Genomic DNA, 26,938 nt, shown 5'->3' on the forward strand with positions numbered 1-26,938 from the left:
GATTTCTCTTTCAGTGTAGCTGGAAAATCTCTCATACAGAAAACCCGTGAGGCGTTTCATGACGAGGGAAAACACATTTTCCTTGGTTCATTTGAACAACATTTCTAAAATAAAAAAAGCAATAGCTACTCTTAGACGGAATAAAACGGCCCCGCTGAGTTACAGATGGACACACACGGCTCCATCAAAAAGTGAGAAATTTACCAAATTGCTTTCTGTCGTGAGAGGAGTAGCTACCTGCTCCTGTTCGTCCAGTGTTATCTCAAAGCCTGCAGCCAACAGCCTTTGTTCCGATAACGCTTGCTTGGAGATTTCCCGCTCAGAAAGCCATAACATTTGAAGTTTCTTAGGAAGTGATGCATTGAGAAACGCGATAGAAATAATCGGCATGTCCACCCATTGGAACCGAACCCAAATGACTGGCCCTGCTCGCTAAATTCCCTCATTGGCATGCTGTGTGCGCGCGCGTGCGTGCGTCCGTCCGTCAGCAGGGCACACATACTGTTATTTCTTTGAGCGTTGACGCAAGAATTTAACCTAACCCAGGCCCTGCCTGCCATTTTGTTTGCAGACCCCGATGTTGAACAAGCATCTCCAGTCACTGATGGAAGGACTGACGGCCAAGGTTTTCCGAACGTACAACGCCTCGATTACCCTGCAGGAGCAGCTGAAGCAGCTAACTGACCGTAAGCTTTTCGGATATGGTGACCCTGCAGGATAGATGCAGATAGGCAGGGGCGTGGCTTCAGGGGGGTGTTTAGGATGTTACACTCCACTAATAAATGTGTTTTCTGATAAATAGTTGGGTGCAGGTGCTTTCAGTTGGGCATGGTGAGGTGTCTGTCGGATTTCACAAGGAAGTTTTACATACACAGATCAAATAAAAAAACACCTCCCTCTGTTTTGAAAGTCTTAAACTTTTATTTTTACAAAATATTTTCTCTCACTTACTACCCCTACAAACCCACATCTTGCTCGCTTTCCACCGTCCCTTCAGCCCCTCTCATGCACCCTGCATGCTTGCACATAATGTATTTTAACATTATGTGCCAGCTTGACTGTTGGGACATATTGAAGGTCAAACCACCCCCCCCCCCCTCCCAAATCTTATGGACTAAGCTACGCCCCTCGGGATAGGTTAACTAACTGGAGTTTAGCCAGTAGGCCAGAGCCGTAGATTGAATTGAACTGATTCCATCTCAGGCCTACAAGTACGTTCAAAAGGCACGAAGATAAAAGCGGATGGATAATAAACTTACCTCTATCGCTGACAGGTCCAAAGCTGAGACAGAAGTGCTTATCTAGAGTCAGTCTTGTGTCACGTAGGCAGGGAAACGGTGTCAAGCAGAAAGCTTCTTTCTGAGCAACATTTTCTGCTTGAGCCAGTCTCGTGCGACCCAAAAAACAAGACATGAAATTATATAATGCAGTTGCAGTATTTCGTGAGCGTACTTAGTTTTGCATGGGCTTAAAAAGAACTGACTTTTAGGCAGGGTAACTTAGCAGTTAGATGGTCTCTATTTGGATGGACAAGGGGAAGGATGGGGGCGGGGGGTCAGAAATCATCTTTCACCTGCACATTGGAGGTAACGAAAGTCAATGAAAGCCAACATAGTCAAACTGATACTATAGTTTTTTTTTTTATATCAAAACTACTCTACACCTCATCATAAAGTTAGATATACATATGGACCTTGGTTAAATAAGAACTTCTTAGATTTTGAAAGTTTACTTGCATGGAAACTTGCATATTTCTGTATCTACAGCTGTTTGTGTAAATAACATCTCTCCAACGTATGCTTTGGCTGTCACCTTGTGCCATAAGCATCCTTCATCACTAACCCTGGGCGTATTTCGCATAGTATCGCTACTCATAGCTACGCGAAGTGCACTTCGCACGCTACGTGTAGCTACGCGAACTGTGTAGTGCGGTAGGGAAAATGCTGTTCACACTGATTGCACAGTGCCGAATGCTTGTCCGCACTGTGCAATCATTGCTAACGGCATCTTCAACAGTGCAAGCGGTCGTTTTCTGTTGCTCGAGTAGATTTGTACTCGAGCGGCAGCTTTCTCAACGCGGACTGGTATTTTCTCATTGTGAGCGGTCGTGAGCATACATGACCACTCGCAATGAGAAACCTCAACTCCCCGCGTTGAGAATCTCGCTGGGAGGTTTATTTTCCACGCTCACGATCGACAACTTGATGTTGCTGATCGTAAACGAGGAAAAAGTCTCACCGGGATGATAATTTTGCTCGTGGTAGTCAACTTGACATTGAGGACCGCGAGCGAGCAAAAAATGCCTGATACGCTGCGTGTTTTTGCACTGTGCCACGTGCAATTCGAGTAGCGCAAACTACGCACACTCCGCTAACGTAATGTTCCGCCCAGGATTATTCATCACTCCACCCCCTCTCTAACACAGTTTCCTATTGGTGCCATCCCTGCATGCTGATTCGTATTCCGTGGTATTTGGGGCCGCTGGGGACACAGCCCAGTTTGCATTGTGCTAGGAGACCCTTGCTGCACCCGCTGCCTGCGCTCTAAATTGCCTCTGCATCCCGCAGTGCAGGATGATTTCGCGGTGTTTGGGGCCACAGAGGGACTCCACTGCCCAGCCAGCTCCACACCCGGAGGCCCTCACTGCACGTGCTGCACCCGCGGCCTGTGCGCTTACGTACCACAGGACTCCCGCCGCGTGGTACTATTCCATGATGTTTGGGGCAGCGGGGGGGACTCCGTTGCTTAGCCAGTATCGTGCCTGGAGATGCTCACTGCACCTGCTGCACCCACTGCCTGCACGTCTAAGTGCTGCCGCACTCCAACCAGCCAAGGGCGGGCCTGTCTGCACCTGTCTGCAGCCAGATGTGGCTGGGCCACCCCGTAACAACTCCCTTCGAATTGGGGTGAGTGTTTACTGTCTTAACTCCTCTCAGTAACAGGAAAGGTAACTATCCAATGTTTCCACCTCTTCGTCTGCACGCCCTATGATGTGTCTTGTGAGACGTCACGTGGCAGTGAATGGGATCCTTTCTCTGCACTATCTTCCCAGCTAAATAGTCCGATGCAACGTTGTTGCTATGAAGCTCGTAGGGCCCCTTAGTAATACATTGTTATGGGTTATATAGTCCAGCTGTAACTGGTTAGAGTTATGGGTAAAAGGAAAGGAGTAGTGGGTCATACAGTTGCATCCACCCCACCCCCCCATAAAACCATCTCAGTTGATTGGATTTTGCAGAGGGTGATGGGGTAATTTCAACAGAGATCAAATTATTGGAGAGGAGACTGTCTTTAGGCTGTGGCCCGGTTCTTAGCTACCTCCATCCCTCAATCAATATGAAGCGAGACTTCCTACTATTATTCACAACACAGCTACAATGGACTTGGACAGCGGCTATTCTCTATCACTAGGGTTACCTCTTGACATGTCCCCCTCTGAGGTGAACCCAAAGAGTGTCACATAACACCTGTATTTGCCAAGAGGTACAAAAGAGCGCCCCGGAGTAGTGTCACTGAGGGTGGTATTCAAGTTGACATTTCATTGATTCCCTCTCCCCTGAATCAGTCCTCACAACAGGTGTTGAGTGCAGATTCACAGCCCCCTTGGATGGTATGGACTGTGGCAGAACTTCTGGCTAAGTTTTAAGGATGCTTTGTGTGCAGGTTACCATTACACTACCATCTTCTAGCCAGCAGGCTGCACTGCCTGCTGGTCCGTGTGGAGTGGGGAGCATCACCAACATAGGTGCTACTTCAACTGTTACCAGCTATGAGTTACCGATTGTTAGTGCTGCCCAATGTGACAGTGCAGGACCCACTAGTTTGCACCCCCAAGCACTGAATCCCCCATGCCAGAACATCAACAATCTAATAAGAAACCTGAGAGGGTACCAATGCCACACCACACTGATGGCCTTTCCACCACAGCAGCAAGTTTGGAACATTAAAGCTCTGATCCAGATGTTTCTTGTGAGAGCTACTATTCAGCCATTGACAGTACTGAAGTTGCTTTGTCTTTTTTTAATCATGCTTTCTTCTGGTGCTGCATGCTCATTGGAATTTGCTGTCTCTTAAACTTGTAGTTGCTGTGAGCCAAGCATTGGGGATGCTGCACAGATAAGATAAGCAGTCCTGGCAAAGTGACCAGAGACCATCAGTAGTGGATTATGAAAGCCAGTTGATGTGTGCTATACCTTTCCCTCTAACCCTTCAAGAGTTCACAGTGGTGGTGGATATATCTACTTAGGTTTGGGGAGATCACCTGGAAGAGATGGTCAGAGGCCTAAAGCCTCTGGTGGAGCAGCACTGTCAGATTAGTCTTCTATAGCTGCAGACCATTCTGATATCCTTGTAGGCCTTTCTGCCTTCATCAGAGGGCATTTCAAAAACAACAGGTGATGGACAGAATGCAGAACAATGTCATACATTCACCCCAGTACAGAGATCTGGGCCTAAATCCATCGTTTTTTTGCTCACCATGCCTTTCCAATTTGAACCCAGCCATATGCAAATCAGTCTTGACCCTCTGCCCCATGGGAACAGTCCAGCCCGAACTGCCAAGCCAGGTCTTCCCTGGACTGGAAAAATGCATCCAAGGACCGGTTTCGGGCTTTCAGCTCTCATCAGCCTGGATAGCTTGATTCCAGTGGCATGGAGAGCACGGGACTCACGTCTGAGCATACCCGTCCCACTCGGGGTGACAATGCAAAAACAACAGGTGATGGACAGAATGCAGAACAATGTCATACAGTCACCCCAGTACAGAGATCTGGGCATAAATCCATCGTTTTTTTGCTCACCATGCCTTTCCAGTTTGAACCCAGCCATATGCAAATCAGTCTGGACCCTGTGCCCCATGGGAAGAGTCCAGCCCGAACTGCCAAGCCAGGTCCTCCCTGGACTGGAAACAAGCATCCAAGGACCGGTTTCGGGCTTTCAGCCCTCATCAGCCTGGATCGCTTGATTCCAGTGGCATGGAGAGCACGGGACTCACGTCTGAGCATACCCGTCCCACTCGGGGTGACAATGCAAAAACAACAGGTGATGGACAGAATGCAGAACAATGTCATACATTCACCCCAATACAGAGATCTGGGCCTAAATCCATCGTTTTTTTGCTCACCATGCCTTTACAGTTTGAACCCAGCCATATGCAAATCAGTCTTGACCCTGTGCCCCATGGGAACAGTCCCGCCCGAACTTCCAAGCCAGGTCCTCCCTGGACTGGAAACAAGCATCCAAGGTCCGGTTTCGGGCTTTCAGCTCTCATCAGCCTGGATAGCTTGATTCCAGTGGCATGGAGAGCACGGGACTCACGTCTGAGCATACCCGTCCCACTCGGGGTGACAATGCAAAAACAACAGGTGATGGACAGAATGCAGAACAATGTCATACATTCACCCCAGTCCAGAGATCTGGGCCAAAATCCATCGTTTTTTTGCTCACCATGCCTTTCCAGTTTGAACCCAGCCATATGCAAATCAGTCTTGACGCTGTGCCCCATGGGAACAGTCCAGCCCGAACTGCCAAGCCAGGTCCTCCCTGGACTGGAAACAAGCATCCAAGGACCGGTTTCGGGCTTTCAGCTCTCATCAGCCTGGATAGCTTGATTCCAGTGGCATGGAGAGCACGGGACTCACGTCTGAGCATACCCGTCCCACTCGGGGTGACAATGGAAAAACAACAGGTGGTGGACAGAATGCAGAACAATGTCATACATTCACCCCAGTACAGAGATCTGGGCCTAAATCCATCGTTTTTTTGCTCACCATGCCTTTCCAGTTTGAACCCAGCCATATGCAAATCAGTCTTGACCCTGTGCCCCATGGGAACAGTCCAGCCCGAACTGCCAAGCCAGGTCCTCCCTGGACTGGAAACAAGCATCCAAGGACCGGTTTCGGGCTTTCAGCCCTCATCAGCCTGGATAGCTTGATTCCAGTGGCATGGAGAGCACGGGACTCACGTCTTGGCAGGGTATGCTCAGACATGAGTCCCTTGCTCACTTTGCCACTGGACTCAAGCAAGCCGGGCTGAAGACTGCTGAAATGCCAGAAACCGGTCCTCAGTAGCTTGTTTCCGGTCCAGGGAAGGCATGACTTGGCAGTTCGGGCTGGACTGTTCCCATGAGGCACAGGGTCAGACTGATTTGCATATGGCCATGTCTGACATGGGGTGGTAGGGTGGGTTAAAGAACGGTGATGGATTAAACCCAGATCAGTTGACTGGGGGTGAGTGCTTGTATTGTCAACGCTCCGTCCAACATTTCCTTTGGTTTTTCTTTGTTCACCATAAGTTGGCAAGGTATGCTCAGACGTGAGTCCCTTGCTCACTTTGCCACTGGATTCAAGCAAGCCGGGCTGAAGACGGCTGAAATGCCAGAAACCGGTCCTCGGTAGCTTTTTTCCGGTCCAGGGAAGGCATGGCTTGGCAGTTGGGGCTGGACTGTTCCCATGAGGCACAGGGTCAGACTGATTTGCATATGGCCATGTCTGAACTGGGGTGGCAGAGTGGGCTAAAGAACGGTGATGGATTAAAGCCAGATCAGTTGATTGGGAGTGAGTGCTTGTATTGTCAATGCTCCGTCCATCATTTCCTTTGGTTTTTCTTCATCAGAGGGCAAGCATGGTGATGCATTCCAACATATGGTAGGACTTTGGCCTCATGTATCCCACCATTACCTCTGTCCAACAGGACTAAGCAAAGTTTGTCCTGGTGGCTTAAAATTTGGCTCAAATCATTAGGCACTCAAAACTAATCCTCCCTACACTTAGACTCCTTTTTCAGGAGGATCTGCTATCTCAAGAAGAGTGCAGATAATTCCACCCAAAACATTCACCTACATTTACCTGAGCCAGAAGTGTGGCTCAATGGTTAGAGCGGCAGACCCTGATGCAGAGGTCTGGCCCGGGACCAGGGTTCAAATCCCGCCTCGGCGGGTCTTGGGCTCAATTTCCCCGGAACTGATAATTCTCGCCTCGGTGCCTATTCTAATCATGGGTCCCACTCTGCAACTCTGGGCAATAGCTTGCTTAATCTCCACGCCGTCCTCAACAGCGCTGGGATGCCTGGCTTCACCTTGGGGTGCCCAGGAGTGGACATTCCATAGGGAAACCAGGAAGGGTTCCACAGCAGTATGAGTACAGCACCATGATGCCCCGTTGCTGGGGAAGCAGTGCGCTCTACAAGTACAAATTCACACCTCATTCATCACCTTGCTTGGAGTTTCTACCAGAAGTAGGGTAAGTCTGGCTCCCTGTGGATCTTCCACCAAGTCAGTTTACTTACAGAGTAGGACAAAATATGTCACCTGGTGTGAGAAAAAGGTGGTTTACCCTCTTAAGGCTAAACTCTCTGCTGCTGTTCTGTTCTTTTTATCTTTGGCCCTGCAAGGCTTTACTGTGGGCTCAGTTAAATGCTTATCTAAAAGCGTATCAGCTCTTCCAGACTTTGTTTTCCTGATCAGCCTTATTATTCAAACCAACCTGTAATTAGTTTCTTAAAAGGGTTTTCATGTGTTTTCCCCTGCTGCCATTATGTGTCAGTGACACAGTAAATTTGTCTTAAAATTTCTCATAGCTACTTCTGTCAAGCAACTTCACAGCTGCACTTTTAGACCCTTGACCCGGAAGACTATTTCTCAGGTATCACTTCTGCACGTTATGTCATTGAGCTTGTTGGCCTGGCCAGTTCTGCTTCAGTATACTCCAGTTTTCCCTGACAAGCTGGGGCTTAGGACCCGTGCACATTTTTTTTCTGAACGGGTGATCAAATTCCTCCTAGGAGTTGAAGTGATTACATTGTTGGATTCATGATTTGATTTTAGTTTCCATATTGAAAACACTAAGGAGAACCATGTTTAATCTGCTGTCTGACTTACTGTGATGGATTGCCCTTTCCATCAAACTGTTATGCCTTTTCCATAATGGATCTCCTGAGTGCCAAGGGGCTCATTCCACCACAGTAAAAGTCAAGGCTGCAACCCTAGTGTGGGGTTTTCCTGTTTTGGAAATCAGCCAGTTGGCTACCTGGGCATCTGTCCATACTTTCATCCGGCACTACTGTATTGAATTTCAGCTCCAAATGGAGGATCATTTTGCCACTTGGTCCTGCAGTACTGCACTTCCTAGTGGACAGTCCACTCCTTAGCTCCACCTCCTTGAAGAGGGCATTGCTTTGAAATCTATTTTGAAGATGATGAATATGTGGTTGGAAGTATCTTTCCCATCCTTCAGAAGAATGTTACTTTCCTTTGGTAAGTTTTTGTGGTGGATACTTTAACTGCAGATTCCTCACCATCTTCCCCACCTGCGTACATGCCTTTTGGAAGTTAAACATTGCAAATTACATTCACACCGTGCCAGCTATTTCTGTCTGCATTTAAGGCTCCAGAAAAGAAAGCCAATAGTGATATCAGCATGCAGGGGTGATATTTATCTTTGACACCATGTCATGACTGGGTCGGATTGCACTGCCTTCTGGCATGCAGTATTTATTTTAAAAGCTTATGGATCCAGTCTGGCATACTGTTTGGGTTTAGAAGGGAGGAATTTGCATTTAGTTATAGTCTGCACCAGGAACCGTTACCAATGGTAACTTATTCACCTATGTCAATATGAGTTTGTGCGGTGCTCAGGCTACCATGCAAATTTCCTTCAACTGGGGATATCTTCCATCCAAATACTCTTTTCTTGTCTTGGTGAGAGGAATCTACTCTGGAGCACTTATAGTTTCTAAGTGAGAAGTGAATGTAGTGATGAGATGGATGTTTTCTCTAGGTGTGTTAAATTATGATTTTTTCATGAAATTTCTTAAAATTGTGCAAAATTGATTTCACAATGTTTTCTGATTGAGAGGAAAACAAACATTAAAAGTAGTTTAAAAATGTGCTCATATGATATTCACAAACATTTGTTGCTAAAATTGAAAGGTGAGAACTTGGGATGTGAGAAATTTTAAAATGACGACCACTGAGTTGCAACCCAATTTGAACATCCTTCTCTAAGGACATAAGCCAATACCTGATTATTCCTCCTGGAGCTTCCAGGCCATTGGAGTAAGCTTTGAACACTTTGGGACCCTCAAAGGAACTTCAGGAAGTGGTTCTAGAAGTTTGGAAAAAAGCTCCATAAGTGGATCGACTCGACCTGGCCAGCCAAGCCCGCAACCATCAACTGCAAGCCAGCCTGCTGTCCAGGTTCGTCCCGCTGAAAAGCTCCAGAGTTCCGACTTCCAGAGTTTGACCGGGAGTTGGCTGAAACCCAAGCAGGCGAACCCTCACCGAAGCCTGCCTGGTGAAGAACAACGAGGGACCCCTGAGGAAAAAGCTCCATTAAAGTTTCTAAGTCTGAACGTAGGAAAGGTGACTGGGACCAACCGCAAGAGTGAAGTCACCCACCTTCGAGCTGGCCTCGCTCACTGGTTCATTCGTTGGAAAGCACCGGAGGTCTGACTTTCATAGATTTGACCGGAAGCACGTCGCAAGGCTAGCCTGCGAACCCTCATCAAATCCAGACTGGCTGAGAGCTTCGAGGGACCCCGGGAAGAAAATATCAGAAAAGTTTCTAAGTCTGATGGTAAAAACTTTGACAGAGACCTACCGCGAGGGGTAGCCATGCAAGGCTCCATTGCGGTTGACCCGAACCTTTGATTTTGTCCCGGTCTAGTGCGACCAGTTGTTCCAATAGGCGCTATATGTTTCTATGTGCTATATAGTGCTAAATCTTTAAAAAAAAAAACATATCTCCGGTTCCCTGCACTGGATTTATTTCCATTTTTAGCGTCATTTTAAAGATTAAAATATTACTTATTTTTGTAAATTGATGTTGGATTTTTATTATGTGTTGTGTCTTCATTATTTTCTAAATTGGTGTTTTTAAATGCTTTACATACCGGTCTCTTAAGTTAAGCCTGCCTGCTCGCAGCAAAGCTACCAAGGGCTGAGCATGGGAATAATTTTCTGAGACCTATTCTGAGCCCTAGTTTGTGTTAGTGGCCTTATTGCCAGAGGTAGATGTACATTTGCCCCCACTAATAATCTAATTTCCTATAGCACTCAAATCACATGATGCCATCTTGAGCTGGGGAGGGACGCTTAATATAAGAATTGTTTTTATAATAAGATTTTTGTCAAATATGATCTCCAGGGAAGGGCGTTAAACAAAAATGAACAGATGCACATGAGACTGGTGGAGTCTCCGTATGTCATTGAGGCTTGTGTAGCCTTGAAGAATGTGTATTTGGAAAATAGATCAGTTTTGGGGGTAAAAATTGTTTACTGCGCTTGGACATGCACCTATAATTCATCTCCCTCTGCAAAAACGACCCAATGTTTTTTAATAATTCCAGAAATCGATCAGTGCAATTCATCCATTGTACACTCTGTTACATTCTAAACACGCTTTTTGTTTTTTAACAATGTCCTAGAAGCATAACTGAGCTTAAACGTTTTTGGTCTCTTTTGTAAGGACACTAATGTAGAGAAAAGCTTCATCTTCTACAGCTGAACAAAGCATTTTAATTGTATAAGTGGAGCTACTTCAGTTAGTGTTTTAAGCACTTTAACATGGTAGGTGCATTAATGTATCTGTTTTTTAAGCTACTTGAGAAGATGAAGCTGTATTTTTGTGGCTGAACTGTCTTCTGAATTGGGGCGCCACTAAGTTAGGTTTAAAAGTTGCTTTTCTGGTATCTGCCATTGCTCTCAATTCTAATTCCTCGGTTACTGAAAAAACATTGGTCTCTTTTAGTTTTTTTAACCCCACAACTAACCTATCACCATCCCAGTTCGATGTACCGTCTACCCTACTGCAATAATGAATTCATCCGATGTCTATCATATGGTTTTCTTTTGCCAGCTAATGAAGCCATTCCGTCAAAAATATTGTCCTACAATAGAGCCAATCGAGCGGTTGCAGTACTTTGCAACCATCAGCGCGCTGCCCCAAAGACGTTTGAGCAGTCCATGGCAAATCTTCAAGCTAAGGTAAGCTATCCAGGGAAGGTTCTGCAATATACACCTAAGCATGAGCAGTTTTCCTCACCATTGATCTAGTGGATTTTCTTTTCTTTAACATTTAGCTTAGAAAAAGTTATATTTGAGACTTTTTTTGTCTCGCAGATTGAAGCAAAGAAAGAACAGATTTCCTTAGCAAAAACAGAGTTGAAACAAGCCAAGGAGGACGCAAAGAAGAGTGAGAGTGACAAGCTGCAGAAGTGAGTAAACTTCAACAGTGGGATTGTCCTGGAGAGGGTGGGTGGCGATGAGCTGATTCTGAGAAAAGTTGTGTCAAAATTGAGATTTTCTTTGGTCAGTTTTGTGAATGATTGTGCTCATACTGTCAGCAAACCGTTCTTTACAACATGTCTTCCTAGGTGTAATATTATGCTTCACTTTCAATCAATAGTCCATTATGTATGTTTTTCATCCCATTCATCATATTGTCCCATTATTAAATAATTCTTGCTTTGTAGATGTGATCTTGACCCCTCACTTTGTGTTTGAACTTTGTAGTTCCTGCTGTGCAGAAGGCTCATCCTTTTTTTAAGGGATAATAACCTAACCTATTACTTCCTTAACTAGACCGTATCGTTTCCCTTTCTTCAACCTTCACTAATGCCCTCAGTTTTGCTAAAAATAAAAGGCTGTCCTATACCACTTTTCATCATTAAAAGTGTATTATGAATTCAAATAACTCTATAAATGTAACTGGTCAAAATTTAGTTGATAGAAATGCAAATTAAAATGGAATGGTTCATGATAACAGATGGACTACAGACCAGCACGATTAAGTCACAAAAGTAGCTTATCAGAACAAAATGTTAATCCTTTGTGTTTTAATTAAAGGAATATAATTCAATTAAATTAAATTCAATAAGCTTTATTCGGTTATGGTAAAACAACCATAAAAGCACATATAAAACAGTGTTTAAAAAACCTATACATTTCATTTAGTTAATGGTAATCAATCATGACTATAAAAACAATTTAAAACAGCATACTTTTCCTAACATCAATTGATCGTAAAATATATGTTGCAGTAAAAAAACAGATATCTGGCTCTCGCAATGTAAACAACAGACTCCTAGCAGCATTCGTAGTTAAAGTGCAATATTTTTTAAGGAAGGCAATATGGAGGTGCAAATACAAGACGCATGTAAGGAGAAAGTGCAAAGTGCTCTGTTTTGTGAGTCCATCACATGGGCAAGGGGAAGCGGGATACTTATTTACACAAGGAAATGCTACCAGATGATGGTCGATGCCTAGTCTCATTCTAGTGAGAACAAATCGATGTGATGATCTAGTTACCAGCCCTAATTATTGTTGGAATCCCTCAGTTTCCAGATATGAGTTATAGAACTTACTGGTTCATAAATGCCCGTTAATTTTTTGGCGTTCATTTAGTTAATTAAGAAAGAAGTATTCTACTGTTAAAACGAATCCAGCATAACTATCATCCTGTACAATGAAAAGTAATCTAACGTAGAAGGAAATATGGATGTGTGCAAAAAACACTTCACCAACAAGAAAAGATAATAAGAAGTTAGGTTGCATTATGTTGATATCTAGACCCGCTGTGCAATATCTTTGCCAGCCAGGCTTTAAGACCGCTCAACAGATGAGCCACCGCATATTGGACAGCACAAATCAATGTGTTTTTCCTTTTGTGTTTGTAAGAAGTATTCTTATGTTTTTGAATAGCTGACTGTTATCAGAAAATGATTTTGACCATCACAAGTGTGGTCTAAGAAGATAATACTTGAGTGTACAGCTAACCTTTGGTATTATGGCATAGAATGTATGGCATCCTTCCGAGGAAAGTCCATATGGTACATATACATCAACAACAAATCAACATTACTATGAATAAATAAATTACCTAAAAATCCCAAACAAATTTAGTTAAAAAAAAGTAAAATGTAATAATTAAAAAGACATATAAATGCATAAGGGATATAGGAGTCCGGGGTTTTAGAAATATTAAAAGGTAGCTTTAGAAAATGATAGCAATCAAAACAGTCAATACATTCACTGCTGTTGAGAGATAGCTTGGGATTTAGTTGTTTTTATGGAATTAAAAAAACGCCAATGAGGCAATGAGGTAGATTGCTACATGGCTTTTTCCACAGGCACTGGGCATATTAATCTTGTGGTTCTGCTGGTCCACCAAGCCATGATCAAAATCTCATAGCGGCATAACTCTAGAACTCCCTGCTGCCAAGATCACGCCATTTTCAAGCTCACCTTCGTTCTTTTTTCCCCACTTGGTTGGATGCCTTGTTCGCAGGTTCTAGCTGAAGATTTGATTCACACAGTGAAAAGCTATGTGTAGAGCAAAGTGAAACATCTTGCTCAACAATGTTGTATCATCTTTGGTGACCCTCTGCACTTTATCTCAGTCTTTCAGATTGGGGAAGTGAAGGAAACGTTCTATATCTTCAGTGCTGATGCTCCAATTGGCCTCCGATTTTATTTTCAGGTGCTGTTCCTTAGACACCAGCCATTATAATTTGAGAAGGGTAAAACAGTTTTCAATTCTTCCACCAAAGACCACTGTCAAAGTTCAGTTCTAACTGTTCTTGCTGGTCCTGAATCCTCTTCTCTTTCAGGGTAAACAAAGGTCAGCATTCCTTACTTTAAATGTTTTTAGAATAGATTCCAAGGGACTACAGTAATAACATTTGTCAGCACTTCCACAGGCTGAAGCGAGTTCCGCAAACAGTAGTCCACTTAGTGCCTTCCTGTTTCGGAGTGGCATTCTGATTTGAGAGTCAAGAACCTGTATTTTTAAAAAGTGAACCCATTTGAGATTGTCTGGTTCACATAGGCTAATTGGAGCAGAATTCCCATGTATTCTCTTTCCCACTTTTTAGCAGGATGCCTGTTTGTGTGACATACTGTGAAATTAATCCCACAATGCACTGTTCCTCATCTCAAGCACAAAGCAGAATTGATTCTAGCTCACGTTTCTCTTTCACCTTGCTCTGCCCAAAGCCATCCTCTGTGATCTCAAAAGTACACATTATGTGTAAATATCACAGCCCTCTCCCTCAACAGGAATACGCCTCCTGATAGTCTGCGAGAGTGCAGGCTTCAACAGGATTCACTCGCTGATTCCTTTTTTTATATCTAGTTTGCCACAACAGAATGCAAGATGCACCTTTTTAGGACTTGTTCTTCTTTATCAGCAGCCAGTAACATCCTTGACACCAGGTTGATGCAGCAGAAGGCATGGGCAGGTAAGCAGCGACTTCCTGTCTTACACAGATGTCTGCCAAACAGAGTGGAGTGCTGGGGCACTAGATGTTTTGTTTTTTTTGTTTCAGAAAGTGTCTGCTCTGTTTCAGAAAGCGTCTGCTCTCTGGCAGATGCAAACATTTTGTAACCTGGGAGAAGTTGTGATAGACGCTAATAAAATTGGTGCTGGAGGGAGTCCAGGCAAGGAAAGAGCTGCAGACCACGGGGTGTAACTGGTTTCCCTAAAGACAGAGAAGTAGCAACCTAATACAAACTAGTTATTGTGCATAGAACATATATATTATGTTGACTAATGGTTTTTATTACCTATAGGCAAAAAATGGAATTATGTAGACTTTACTCTGAACAGATTCTTCAAAGTGTACACTACCGCAGCCTTGTTGTACCACATGTTGGGCCTTAAAGCATGCAAGTGAGTTTAATAGCTTGCGTGCTTTAAATTTGAGCACATTGTCAGACCTTTATTTTGCGTCCCCTGTCTACTCTCTGAGCTGCTGTATCATTCTCCTGGTTACTGTGCAGTAGCCGGTTCCTCCTGTGATCCCACTCGCACTGGCTTCAAATGGGAGGCTTGGTGTGTGGCAGTCTTACCCACCACACAAAGGTGTAGGGGAGAGCACCCTACAGTCTGTCTGGTCTTTCTGTCCCAGGGGAACGGTATCCCACATGACACTTTGAATTGCTTTCCCTAGATGATGGTGTCCCTGGGGCCATTGTATTTCACTAGGAGGTGGCATCATGCATACCTCCTCCCAAGGAAATTAACTTAATGAAAATGCACTGACCCCCACATAGCCCTAGCCCACATTTTGGTGCAGTTTTAGCATTCTCTGTTATCTGCTCAGCCGCCCCATGGGACCAAGACTGTTTTGCAGTTTTTTCTGCCCCATAGTACCAATTTTAACAATATTTACTTCGTTTTGCTGCTGGTAGCAAACTTTAATGTCAGCATTTCTTGAGGCCTCCTGGCCTTTAAGGCTTACTTTGTTAGGCAGCATGATTTTCCTACTTCCTTGCCAGACCTGTCCTTCACCTTGGCGTCTGATTCTGTTCTTCTTGGGGACGTCTTCCACAGTCCCTCAACAGCTAACTAGCTGAACACTCTCCCTGCTGCACTCCACACATCCTACAGCCTCCTGGCTACTTGAAAGGCACCTATTTTTCAGCACAATCAAGGGTCAGTCTGTAGGGAGCCATCCAGGGTCCTGCGACAGGTCCGTTTTCCCAACTGTTCTTCACTGGGATTATGTGTACCAGCACCACTGGCCCTGGAGAGACTTAACCTAGCCCTGGAGGCCAGATAGAGGTAAAGTCCTTCACTCTATCCTTGAGTGATATCAGGTGGCTACTCATTCCAGCTGGGCATTCTTTCACTGTAGTCGCTCCATAGTCTGGTGTTGTCTCAAAAATCTCTCCTTAGTGCGGGGTTTTTAAGTGGGGGTGGAACTTTCTAGAAGCTAGCCACCCTTGTCCAATACTAAGGTGCCATATCACTCCACCCCTGTCCTGACCCTCCAGATAGTTAAAAATAGCAACTTCAAATGATTTATTAAAAGACCTTCCTTGGGAGCCTCTGTTCCACCCCCTGCTGACACAGTTGCCAGATTCCTTCCGACCAAAGCTACAAAGCGGACTCCCCTCCTGTGTTTTACTCCAGCACATGCAGAATTCCACCCCACCCCTTCTTTTTCCAGGAACAGGCTCAAGCACTGTTAATTGCTCTATTGTGTGTGGAGGCCCTTGGTCTTCCTGATGGCCAGCAGTGTAATTAATTTTGGGTAGAGACAAAGGCCTGGAATCGGATTCTGGATGAGGCATGAAAATATGTCAACCCTTAAAGTGCCACAAAGTGTAAATCTGACAAAAAGGACTGTAGAGCTACACTGAGGATTCCTGTTTTACCCAAGATTGATACCCCACCCAGTAAGCCCAAGTGGAGCGAAACGGTATTTTGAGGTAGATTTTGCCTATTATGTGTAATTCAGTGAAGCATGACACTCTCTGTAAGCACTACAGACCCACCCTATGAATGCCGAGTCCCATTAAATGGCCTACTCACGTTGGCTCCAATCCTTGGTTTCCTTCTGTAGCATGCTACTTTTCCAGAGATATTGGGCTACGTGAAACAGTAGTCTCACACATGCAACTCGTACACTCGCACATGCGTGTGCTCAGGTGTTCACATGTAGCCATCCGAGAGCCTCTTCCCCCCTACCTGTGCAGCTCCAGCCTCATCCTAAAAGGCAGACACTGGCGGTTAGCACTCTTTCTTAGCCATTACCACAACATTTACAGCGAGGGAGACTCGGGTCGTGAGACTCGCACACAGTAAAAGTTCAAAAACTGGGTATTCAGAAGTGAAAAATCTGGGGGTGTTCATTGGGAGAACTAATTTACTACACAGATGTAGGGTAGCAGGATTAGGAACGTCTGTGAATATCATCCTGGATGGCAAGAAAATGCATAACGTATTTTGGAACTGTCAACGTGCCTGACTACAGTCCACTGTATGTGTTTAGTAAGTGCCTTCTCTGGTACCTGAAGAACCTATGTTCTGAGAAACTGTTCAGAATGGTTTAGGATGCGAGCATTTCACTTTCACTCTTTCCCAGTTTCAGCCTACTTTAGTGTATATTGTTTAGTAATTTTGCAAAGTCTGGCCGTAGTGGACAAATGAGCACATGGGGGTAGGTCTATGACTAGGTTTGTATTGTAATACCTAGTTAATGGCCTTATTCATTTCTTTTGGCTCATTATGTTCTGTTCATTTCTGCCAGAGATTCTCTGAAGAAAGGTTCCACTGGAAGAGGATGCTTTCTGATGTAGTTTAGGGAACAGACCCCCTTTATCTTAGTAGATTCTTTAGTTTATATATAAGCTCTAGCATAATTTGTAAGCACATTCACACATGCACTGAGCTCCTGCTTGTATAAGTTTTGACGCTTGGCGTGCAGTTTGCATTGTCCAATCACTGCCTGTGTATATTACTGAGCGAAACCTTATGCCTCTGAAATCCATGCAGCCTTAAACTTTAGGTCAGATCCGCATGAGGGTCAATTCAGCTTTTTGTTTCTTGATAAAGCGGAGTAACAGCTGTTAAAAGAGCACAATGAAACTGCAAGCTGATTGTGAAACACTTCACACTATTGTTACTGTGTAACTTTTAGTTCACACTTAATAATCTTGCCGTCCGTTTAAGTTATTTTTGTTTGATTTGAGCCCAAAAAACGGTGCACAGCATTACAAGTTCTTTCATCTGAATTTATAAAAAACATAATACATGCTTAAATTTAAAAACTGAATTTATTTATACCCCGCCCCAACCTGCAAGCACTTTTCTTCCGTAACTCTCAACGTGGATCAACCTACTTTCTCTATCTTCTAGGTGATATTTGAACTTTACCTAGTAACCAACAATACTGAATTTCTCTCTACTAACTGTGCCCCTCCCGTCATAAAATCACATTTCATATAGTTTTCAAAATCTCAACAACCTCAATTCCTAGTACCGCCTGCCAATTATTTTGTTTTAAAGCACTGTTGTTTCCCTATTCTCCGAATATGTGCCACTACCATATTCTTATTTAAAGTGACCTCGTGCATACAGTTTTATTCCAATAAGTTACTGTACAATTTTACTCCATGCATTTTAAGTGTAATTAATTTCTATTATGACAGTTAAGTGCCAGTATGTATTGTATAAAAGAGGATAATAAAATATTGGGATACATGTAGTATAAGGTGAAAAATCAAGTATATAAATTAAACAGTTGTTTCTTCACTACCATAATACTATCACATCATAGTTACAAATCACCATATTAGCTCAGGCTATTCACTATTTCCAGAAATGTGCAAACTGTGTAGCGTCGCCTGCCCTTACAGCATGCTAATATGATGGACAGTAAATCCAAAAGGTGTTGTATCTGAAGCTCTCTAAAAATGGAAAGATTGTATTTCTTTCTGGATTAAAAGCACTGCAGATTAATATATGGCGTAAGGACAAGGGACATTGCATACAACATGGGCAAATAACCCTCCGATTGATACCCCTTTTTTGGAAACAAAGTGCAATATTTTCACTCTATAACGGCTGGCACTTGGCCCAGTCTCATCTTCAATATTGATGGTCTTATATTTTTTGCTTTATATCCTTTAGGTACTGTACATAACAGATGAGTCAACTGAGGTCTTACCTGCAATCACTTATAACAGTTTTTAGGTGTATTTTCCAATCACGTTTTCGAACTTTTCCTATCGCGCTGTTGAAGGTCATGAGAAATAATAGGAGACAGGTTCAAAGTCTGGAAAACCTTTCCTTAAATTCTTTATCCAAGAGATCGAATCTCTCCACGGTAGCAGGCATTTCAGCAACTATCTGAATGTACTCTCAGATGGTGACCATTAATCTGCCCCATAATTTTAACTTCTTTACCAGTACCTTAGTTTGATATTCAATTGTCAGAGTTTTAATCTAAGTGCAAGGTTCACTGGGCCTTTTGGAAGATTCATCCAGTTTTTTTCAAATAATCATTTCTACATTCTGCACCTGGAGTATATCTGATTCCCCTAAAATGTTGCAGCTGTTGAGTAATAAGCTCAAACATTTTCAATTATATCCCTTAGAACTTCAGACTTCTGTCCTAGGGCAGAACTCATCTTCTTAAAATGTCAGTCAATACTTGATATCAATGCTGTGCTTCTTACTAGGGTTGTGTGTGGCTCTAAATGTGTGTTTCTGTGGATGCTGACCAATTAGTATTTTCCAGAGTCCATATCTACAGGCCTGAATGTGGCAGGCAAATATTGGACATTATCCCATCATGGGACGTGCCCCATTGAGGCATTTCTGGTTTCACCTTCCCACTTGCACCAACATGGGTCACCCTCTGCCTTTCTGTACCTTCAACAAATCTAGAAGAACAGGATGTACCGTAGGTACTCAGCCAGTCAGTGGCCTAAGAACGGGGACCAATTCTGATTCAGCAAATTAGAGCCAGAATAACTAAAACAACCCGATTTTAGCCCACTCTCTTTAGTTGCCCGTGGAATAGAATCTGTATTGCTCCCTAAATCAAGCCATTCTGACTGTTGCTTTATTGGATGAAACTAAAGACTGAAAAGCAATTCAACTCGGTTTGCCAGCTTATTGTCAAAATAAGCTGATTCTGTCATTTAGCACCATGCTGCTAGGAATGACCAACACCCAACCCTATGTTTTCTGGGTGTAGCCTAGATTTTACTTTAGCTGTCTTTTCAGCCTCTTGAAATCAGAATAAAATAATAAAAACAATACAAATATTCATTCATAGAGTTGGTTTAGATCAGCATTTTTCCTTCCATTTGTCTGTTCTGGTATCATCACAGTTTGCTTCTTCCCATTCCAACATACAGCATGGGTCAGCACACTTCAGCCTGGGGAAGTGAGTGATGGTATTTTCCCTAATAATGTGCACATAAGCATAAAAAGAAGTACACTTCAGAGTCAAGCATGGTAGACCAATACTGTGCCAATTCTTTTTCATGTATTTCATTATAGTTTATTATTTTGCTCATCCTTGTATGTTTTAAACTTTCCCTTCGTGTTGCAGTAATTTGAAGTATTTTTCTTTGCTTGAATACGAATCATGATTGCCTTTGGTGTGCATTATAATAGGAAATGGTTTATATACCTGTTCTGAGTACATCTGACTTCTGGTAAACACGTGTACTGTTTTATTACAATTATATATTTTTTTAAAGTATTTTTTTATTGCAAAACAGATGGCTCACACGTTTAGGTGGTTTCATATTTCTTGTTTTAGTATATTTTATGAGGGTATACACTTGCAATTAAAAATAGAAGTATAATATGGCACCAGCTTGCCAAGGCCCAGCCTATTGGCTGTGCCAATGCTGGCTTGGCATGACAAGGGAAACACGGTCCTCATTGCTTAATTTGAATGCATTTGTATGGGAAAGTCTCCAATGTCAGGGGGGTGCATGGGGTGCTCCATGCGGTCACGGTTTATTTAATTTACAAAAAAGCATAATGACTTATGCAGCTATATGGACTGGCACTAAACCGCAAAATTATTTTCTTGTACCATCGCCAAAAGGTACATATAACATTCATGCTCAAATTCTAGTGGGTTTAGTTCTGGCTGTTATGTTTCGTTTGAGATAGATAGAACATTTCTTTTCAAGGGGAAATCGGTATTCCCTATCCTTACATATATTGTATATAAAACTAAAAATGTGGGCACTTACATTGGAGATAAACTTGAACAAATATAATTTAACTGGACATATTCTGAGAGCGACGAGAGGGAAAAACACATATAAAAACAATTAAATTCCAAGTCCTTTAATATATGTCAACTACAGAAATTGTGCAAAATATGCTTATTTGCTTTTATTTAAAAATATTTATTAAAGTAAATCCATCAAATATTCAGTCACAATTTAAAAATTCTAACATATTATGCATCTAAAAACAAATTCCTTCATGTAAGACCACCTTTACATGTAATACATTACATTCAGATCACAGATTAAAATGTACATAAAATTCTCGACTCAGCGTTTTGGTGAACAATAAAGTATTTTTTTCTACCATCTTCTTCAGGACAAACACACAAAAAGATTTTTTCTGTAGAGACAAGGACAAAAAGATGCATACCAATTACTAAACAATCCGGCACTTATAATATGATATCACATATACAGTAATTCATTATTTTATTCATATATTTTTTTTAAATAGTTCCCCTCAACCAGGAATTATCCGACTTTGGTGTCCCACACGGGAGCTGCACCTTTTTGGTGCCTCATGCCGTAATATAACATCCATTTATTCTTTAAAATAATTTTTCTAAAAACATTTTTGTAACCAAGAAATACTAAACTGTTCCACTGAATACTTGCACCATAGAGTGCAAATTAACACATACTTCAATTTAGAAAACTCATAGGTTATTGGGGTAGTATTCTGATTCTACCTTCCCTGCTATTATATAGAAGTCACTAATAAATCTTTGTTATATATATCTGTGAAAAGTATACTCGCATAGGAGCACAGGCAGTGCTCTTGTTAATGCATCAAGTACAGGTCTGGAGTATGAGTCCCATTGACAATATCCTTATCCAGAATATTTTGAATGGACTGGGTAGACATTTCAAGAAAAAACAGAAAACAATAAGGATATCCTTCATTTTGATATTGCTATTGCCTGAATTTTCTTGATTGAATTAAAGCTCAGTAGTTACTTAATTTGCCAATTCTCAATAAAATGTACTCAATTTAAATGTTATGAGCAATGGTATATACAAGTCATAGAATCGATCCAGTGCCTCCAAGAGCCTGCCCTACAATGAACAGTACAATGAGAAGAGCAAGTGAGAATATGGTTTTTAAATTGTTTATCGAATACTAGAAACTCAAAAATAAGTCTCTTACCTTTTGTTTTTAAATTAAGACATTAAAAGGCAATTGATGCACGGATGCTGTTATTTAGCCAATGCATCCATGTTTTTCCTGTTTATGGAACTTTCTTTAATTATTCAATCAGTCGTGGCACTGTAAATCAAAAAAATTATACATCGGCACAAAAACCAACTGGATACTCCCTATTGACGGTGTATTTCTTCTTTCTATTGTACACTAATGAATTCTGCTATTAACTTTACACGGATTTTCACAACCCGAGAAACAGCGCTTAGGTCTCATCTTTCCCATCTAAGCCGCATTATTAGTTATCTAGAGGTATGCTGCTGTTTTTTTATATATATTTGTAACCTAAGGAAAGCTTGGGTCCTAAGCTAACTGAAATAGACCACTAATAATTATATACTTGAAAGTATCCAGTAGCTACTATTTAAAGTTTAATCAAGAAAAGAGCCAATGGAATAAATTCATAGGCTCTTGTGATTTATTTCACAATTTTTCTAGGTTATTCCGTGAATGCAACAACATTCAATTCATGTCAAACATTAAGGACAACACAAACTGATGACATTTTTCAACATAGGAAATACAAAAACAATTAACAAATATGAAACAGTAGTTGCAAATGTGTATCATACATTGACAACTTGTGTGTAATCAAAGGACAAATACAAAAACACAAAAAGGGTACATAAAGCACCAGTCCATAAATCAAAAACAGCATCAAGGTGAGTAGCAAATCACAGCTTACTACCACTATTCATACTCCTGCCTATATGCACAGCTCTGGGTATCCCATGCATTTGGTGATAGTGTCTTATGGATGAAATGAATTAAGCCTTCTCCTAAGCCAATAGGGTTTCCTTTTCCCAGACACTGTTGTCAACGCGTTTCCAACCCCGTCAGCAGTCGTGGGGTTTTGTCAGGACTTGGACGTGGTGTGTTCTTAATGTTGTGGAAAGGAAGATGTTCCTACTAATTCAAACATTTCTGGCACTGGAGGGGACGGTGGGTCCTGCAAAAATGGCTATTTTCAGTTGTGCAGGTTGGTGCACCAATTCAGTTGAAGCTCTATTTTCACGGGCCTCTTGGTGTGTTTGTGATTAACAGGAACAGAGCCTCTCTCTGCTGCTCCTGCAGTTTTGCTAATGTTTTTATATATTTAGCAGTCATGTCAGTTAATAATATAATTTTGAATGTCCATCCATCGATTTTCATAATAAAAACTCACAGTAGGGTTCTTATTCAAAATATTTAATATCAAACCCAAACTGCATTTCTATATCAATGTGAGCATGTTTGACAATTGCCATTCCCTGATTTTAACCTATTAATTTACCCATATAGGATCATATACATGCAAAAGAAGCCATCTTACTCAGTCGTCACATTTCTTACCTTCAGGGGCTTTGGCTTAGCTTTCTGACTAACTCGGAGAAAACGCCCTGGAAGGTACTGGTTTCTGTTTGACGCTCGTTGCATCAATCAGCGTGCCCCACATGCGTACTACCATTGAGTCCCGTAAAATCAGACGTGTAGACCAGGCAAAACTGGATACATAGTTCTTTGTGTTTTTCATCCATATATAGTACTATGCATTGAAACATACTCAGATTAAACAACTGACATACCCTTTATTTTCTGATATGAATGTAATGTATAACATGTTAAGGTGGTCTTAGATGAAGGAATTTGTTTTTAGATGCACAGTGATCGCATCATATGTTAGAATTTTTAAATTGTGACTGAATATTTGATGGATTTACTGTAATACAAAATAATTTTTAATAAAAGAAAATAAGCATATTTTTGCACAATTTCTGTAGTCATATATTGAAGGACTTGGAATTTAATTTTTATATTTCTTGTCCATTTAATTTACAAATTTTACCGTTTATAAAAAACGTGCCCACGTTTTTAGTTTTATATATAATATATGTAAGGAAGGAATCTTTTCTTTTTCTTATTTTGTACTATCCTGTCCCTTTTGTGTCTTCCAAAGGTGACTCTCTTGATTTGGAGCATTTCTTTTTAGGTACACAGCCTAAAAATGCTACCTACATATAGCAATAATGATTCACCTCTATTAACATTTTATTTATAGTAACCGAATGTTTCTAGGTCAAGCTTCCAGCTCCTTCGCGTGGATGATAATGTGAAGTACGGATGTCCATCAAGCTTGAGTTTGCGAATAACAATTGTTTCCTTTCAGCACTTTTTAGGCTAAATTACCTTTTTTTTTATTTTTACAAGGAAAAATTATTTTCCGGCTATTTACTTAAAAGTGGAAGGCATTGAAAATCTGCTAAATCTAACAGTGCAATTATCTGCTCCCCGCAGGGTTTTGGAGAGCAAGAAAAAAGCTGTGCAAAGGACAAAGGATCAGCTGATGAGACTGGAGGTGCAGGCAACAGACAGAGAGGAAAACAAACAGATTGCCTTGGGCACCTCCAAACTCAACTATCTGGACCCCAGGATCTCGGTCACCTGGTAAGAGTTTGACTTTGAAGTCTAGGGTGCGTGTTAAATTACTGAATTCATTGGGGAAAAAGGCAAATCAAAAAATGCCAAATGAGGGGCTTTTCCAATGAAGGAGGCTTTGTTGACCGGGTATAAGGATTAATTGAAATATTCATTAGGGCCACTGCAATTCTGTGGCAGGGGAAGACCTTATGAGACAGGGCTGATTAAATTACGTGGCAAAAAAATTGACATTATGCAGGGTAATGCAGCGCATTTTGTGATAGCAATGCTTCATTATTTTGTCATTTTTACATATGGTAACCGTGTCGGGGAAAATATATCACCATATTAGTACCCCTTAAACACCCAAATACACTGAGCAACTGAAAGATGACCAACCAACCTTTGCAAAGGCCATCGCAATGTGCCGGAGCACGTATTGATAAGTTTTAGTAACTTTTGATATTAGTTACCCAGATTTTATTTTTTGGTTCTGGTTACAGGAGGCCTTTTGTAACTTGCAGCACTACATGCACAAGGCATTGTTTTATTTTGTATCAAAGAGGAAAGCAGGCAGGTGTTTACCTGCTGTACTTGGCCAGGGGTTGGTGGCACCATTTGGTGTGGTGTAGGGTGAGTGAGGGTGGCCTTCCACTTCCCATGCCTGCTTAAAGGGAGTGACGATGATCACCTCCTTGGTTGGTGGAGAATTAGGCTGATGGTAGGTTTCAGCACACATACATTTCTTGTGAATATCTCTGCCCTTCGCATGTGAGATGTCGCAGAGGTGACTCAGTGCGGGGAAAGGTCTTTAAGGGAGCATGGCAGAGGGGAGCCTTACAAAGTTGGGCTGGCAGCATCCTGGTTTGCCAGGGTGTATGCTTACCAAACCTCCCACTGCACACATTCTGGACACATAGGGTGGTGTGCTCCCCATATTCAAGATGGGGCCTTTTGCTGAGGTCAGCAGCAATTACCACACATCAGGAAGGCAGCGAATAGTATGTTTAATGGCTTCAAAAGCTTCCCCATTACTGCCTATGTATGAGAGGTAAGCAATAAAGCTCCTGGCCAGCATCAATCTGGCAAAGATATATCAATTGTAGGTGCCGGACGGTCAGCTCCATGCCACTATTTCAAGATTAACATTAAATATGTAATTGAGGTCCATATAAATGAATTGTACGCACATTTATCGTATATGGATATCCAGGAAATTCTGACATGGATCCATTCCTTCTGAACCCAGGTTGGATGCCTTGTTCTAAAAGCAGCTGGTTTCTTACAAACCTAGCCTTCATCCACTGAGCCTTACTGCCACACTTGTGAAAGTACTGAGCTCCAGCCAAGGCAATGAAATCTTTATTGTGAATTGCGTCTGTGCCGCATATCATATTGACTAGGAGAGCACCAGCGTGGATAGACCGCCTTCCAAGCTAGACGTCGATGCAGATGAAAATGAAGATGCAGCTTAGGTAGTCAGAGTGAAGTGTCTGTGTGCTATAGTGATAGCCAAGCACAAATGTTGCCCTCTTACTGTGCCTGTGCCGAATTATTCAGCAGCTGCTCATAAGCATGGAACCCTCGGCTGCCTAAGTGTTCAGAGGCCCTCTGTCAGGTTGTTTGATAGTGCAGAGTCCATTTAGGTCCTCCTATCAAGCACATTCACACTGTAGTGTGATTTACCTCCTGCCCTACGGTATGGCACGTTGTGCTCATGCAGGATGTCGAGGCATTCCGCTAACAAGACACTGAAGTAGTTTTAAGCAAACATTGGCAAAGCAAATAGGTCTCGCCGGTGAGAGCTATTGGCTTAACCCACCCCAGTTGGCCGGGAAGCAGCAGCTGTTTGCTTCTGGGCTCCCCCCTCTTAACTGCATCTTCAAGAAAGGACCATAGACCACCTTTGGTGTGTAAACTGCGGCAGTTTATTGCAAAACTAAAACCATACTAGGTCATAAATCATCACAAAATATCGGTCATTACTATGAACCATACAGCATGCATTACTTAGAGCACAAAACAGACAATTCTTTGTACAGCAGGTAAATGTCATCTTATAACTGTAAGTCACCCCTTGCTGCATCATAATCAAGTTAGTCCATCACCATAAATCCTCAGGATGACAGCACTTTGTTCGAGGGTTCCTATTTGTCAAGCTCCGCAGCTTCTAGTCTGCCCTTGCTACTGGTGTTTCCTGTCCTCTGGCCATGCCCGTGCTGCCAGTGCCTTGTAAGGCTTTTGTGGACTCTTTGCTGGCTCTTTGTTCTTGCCGTCCAGAGTCCCTGCCATTAGGCATCCAAAGGACCCTGTTCGAGAAGCTTTTTCCTGGCCGCCTGTGTTATCTTTGGCATTCACTGGTCCCACATGGAGCTTCGAGAAGTACGCTACCATCCTCAGGTGTGTTTGCGTCCATTATTTTGTTTTCCTGTTCGATAGGCCCACATGTATGAACCTTTTGACTTCCATGCTCAATATCCCCTCATACCTACTGATGCTGCCTACCACCCTTTGAAAGAGTGCCCAGCACGTAAGATACTTGATCATGGTTCTAGGTGCCAGGGCCTGGTCGGGTCTACCAGCTCCCACAATTATTCTGGGAAAAACATAATCTCCTGCTCTGCTCAAGGTGCCAGCTGCCGGAACCTTAGCCACTAAAAGTGAGAGAGAGCATCTCCATTTGAGTTATCAAAAACTGGTACATGTCTAGAACCCAATTGTGATGTTGGTACCCAGTTAGCCGCTGACTAGGGGATATAGCAGACCCAACACCCTTGGACAGTGTGTCATGTCTA

General features: G+C 42.5%; 1 protein-coding gene across 1 annotated transcript in view; it reads left to right on the top strand.

The window, feature by feature from the left end:
- The window catches only part of LOC144799696 (DNA topoisomerase I, mitochondrial-like), a 1,324,061-nt gene that overhangs the window by 1,276,022 nt on the left and 21,101 nt on the right, over nucleotides 1–26,938 (top strand). The window contains exons 25-28 of the mRNA XM_078671191.1: nucleotides 572–686; nucleotides 10,854–10,981; nucleotides 11,117–11,211; nucleotides 24,021–24,170. Of these exons, the coding sequence (XP_078527317.1) occupies nucleotides 572–686; nucleotides 10,854–10,981; nucleotides 11,117–11,211; nucleotides 24,021–24,170 (488 nt within the window). The remainder of the gene's footprint in view (nucleotides 1–571; nucleotides 687–10,853; nucleotides 10,982–11,116; nucleotides 11,212–24,020; nucleotides 24,171–26,938) is intronic.

This window comes from Lissotriton helveticus, chromosome 12 (genome assembly GCF_964261635.1).
Source record: "Lissotriton helveticus chromosome 12, aLisHel1.1, whole genome shotgun sequence".
Taxonomy (NCBI): Eukaryota; Metazoa; Chordata; class Amphibia; order Caudata; family Salamandridae; genus Lissotriton; species Lissotriton helveticus.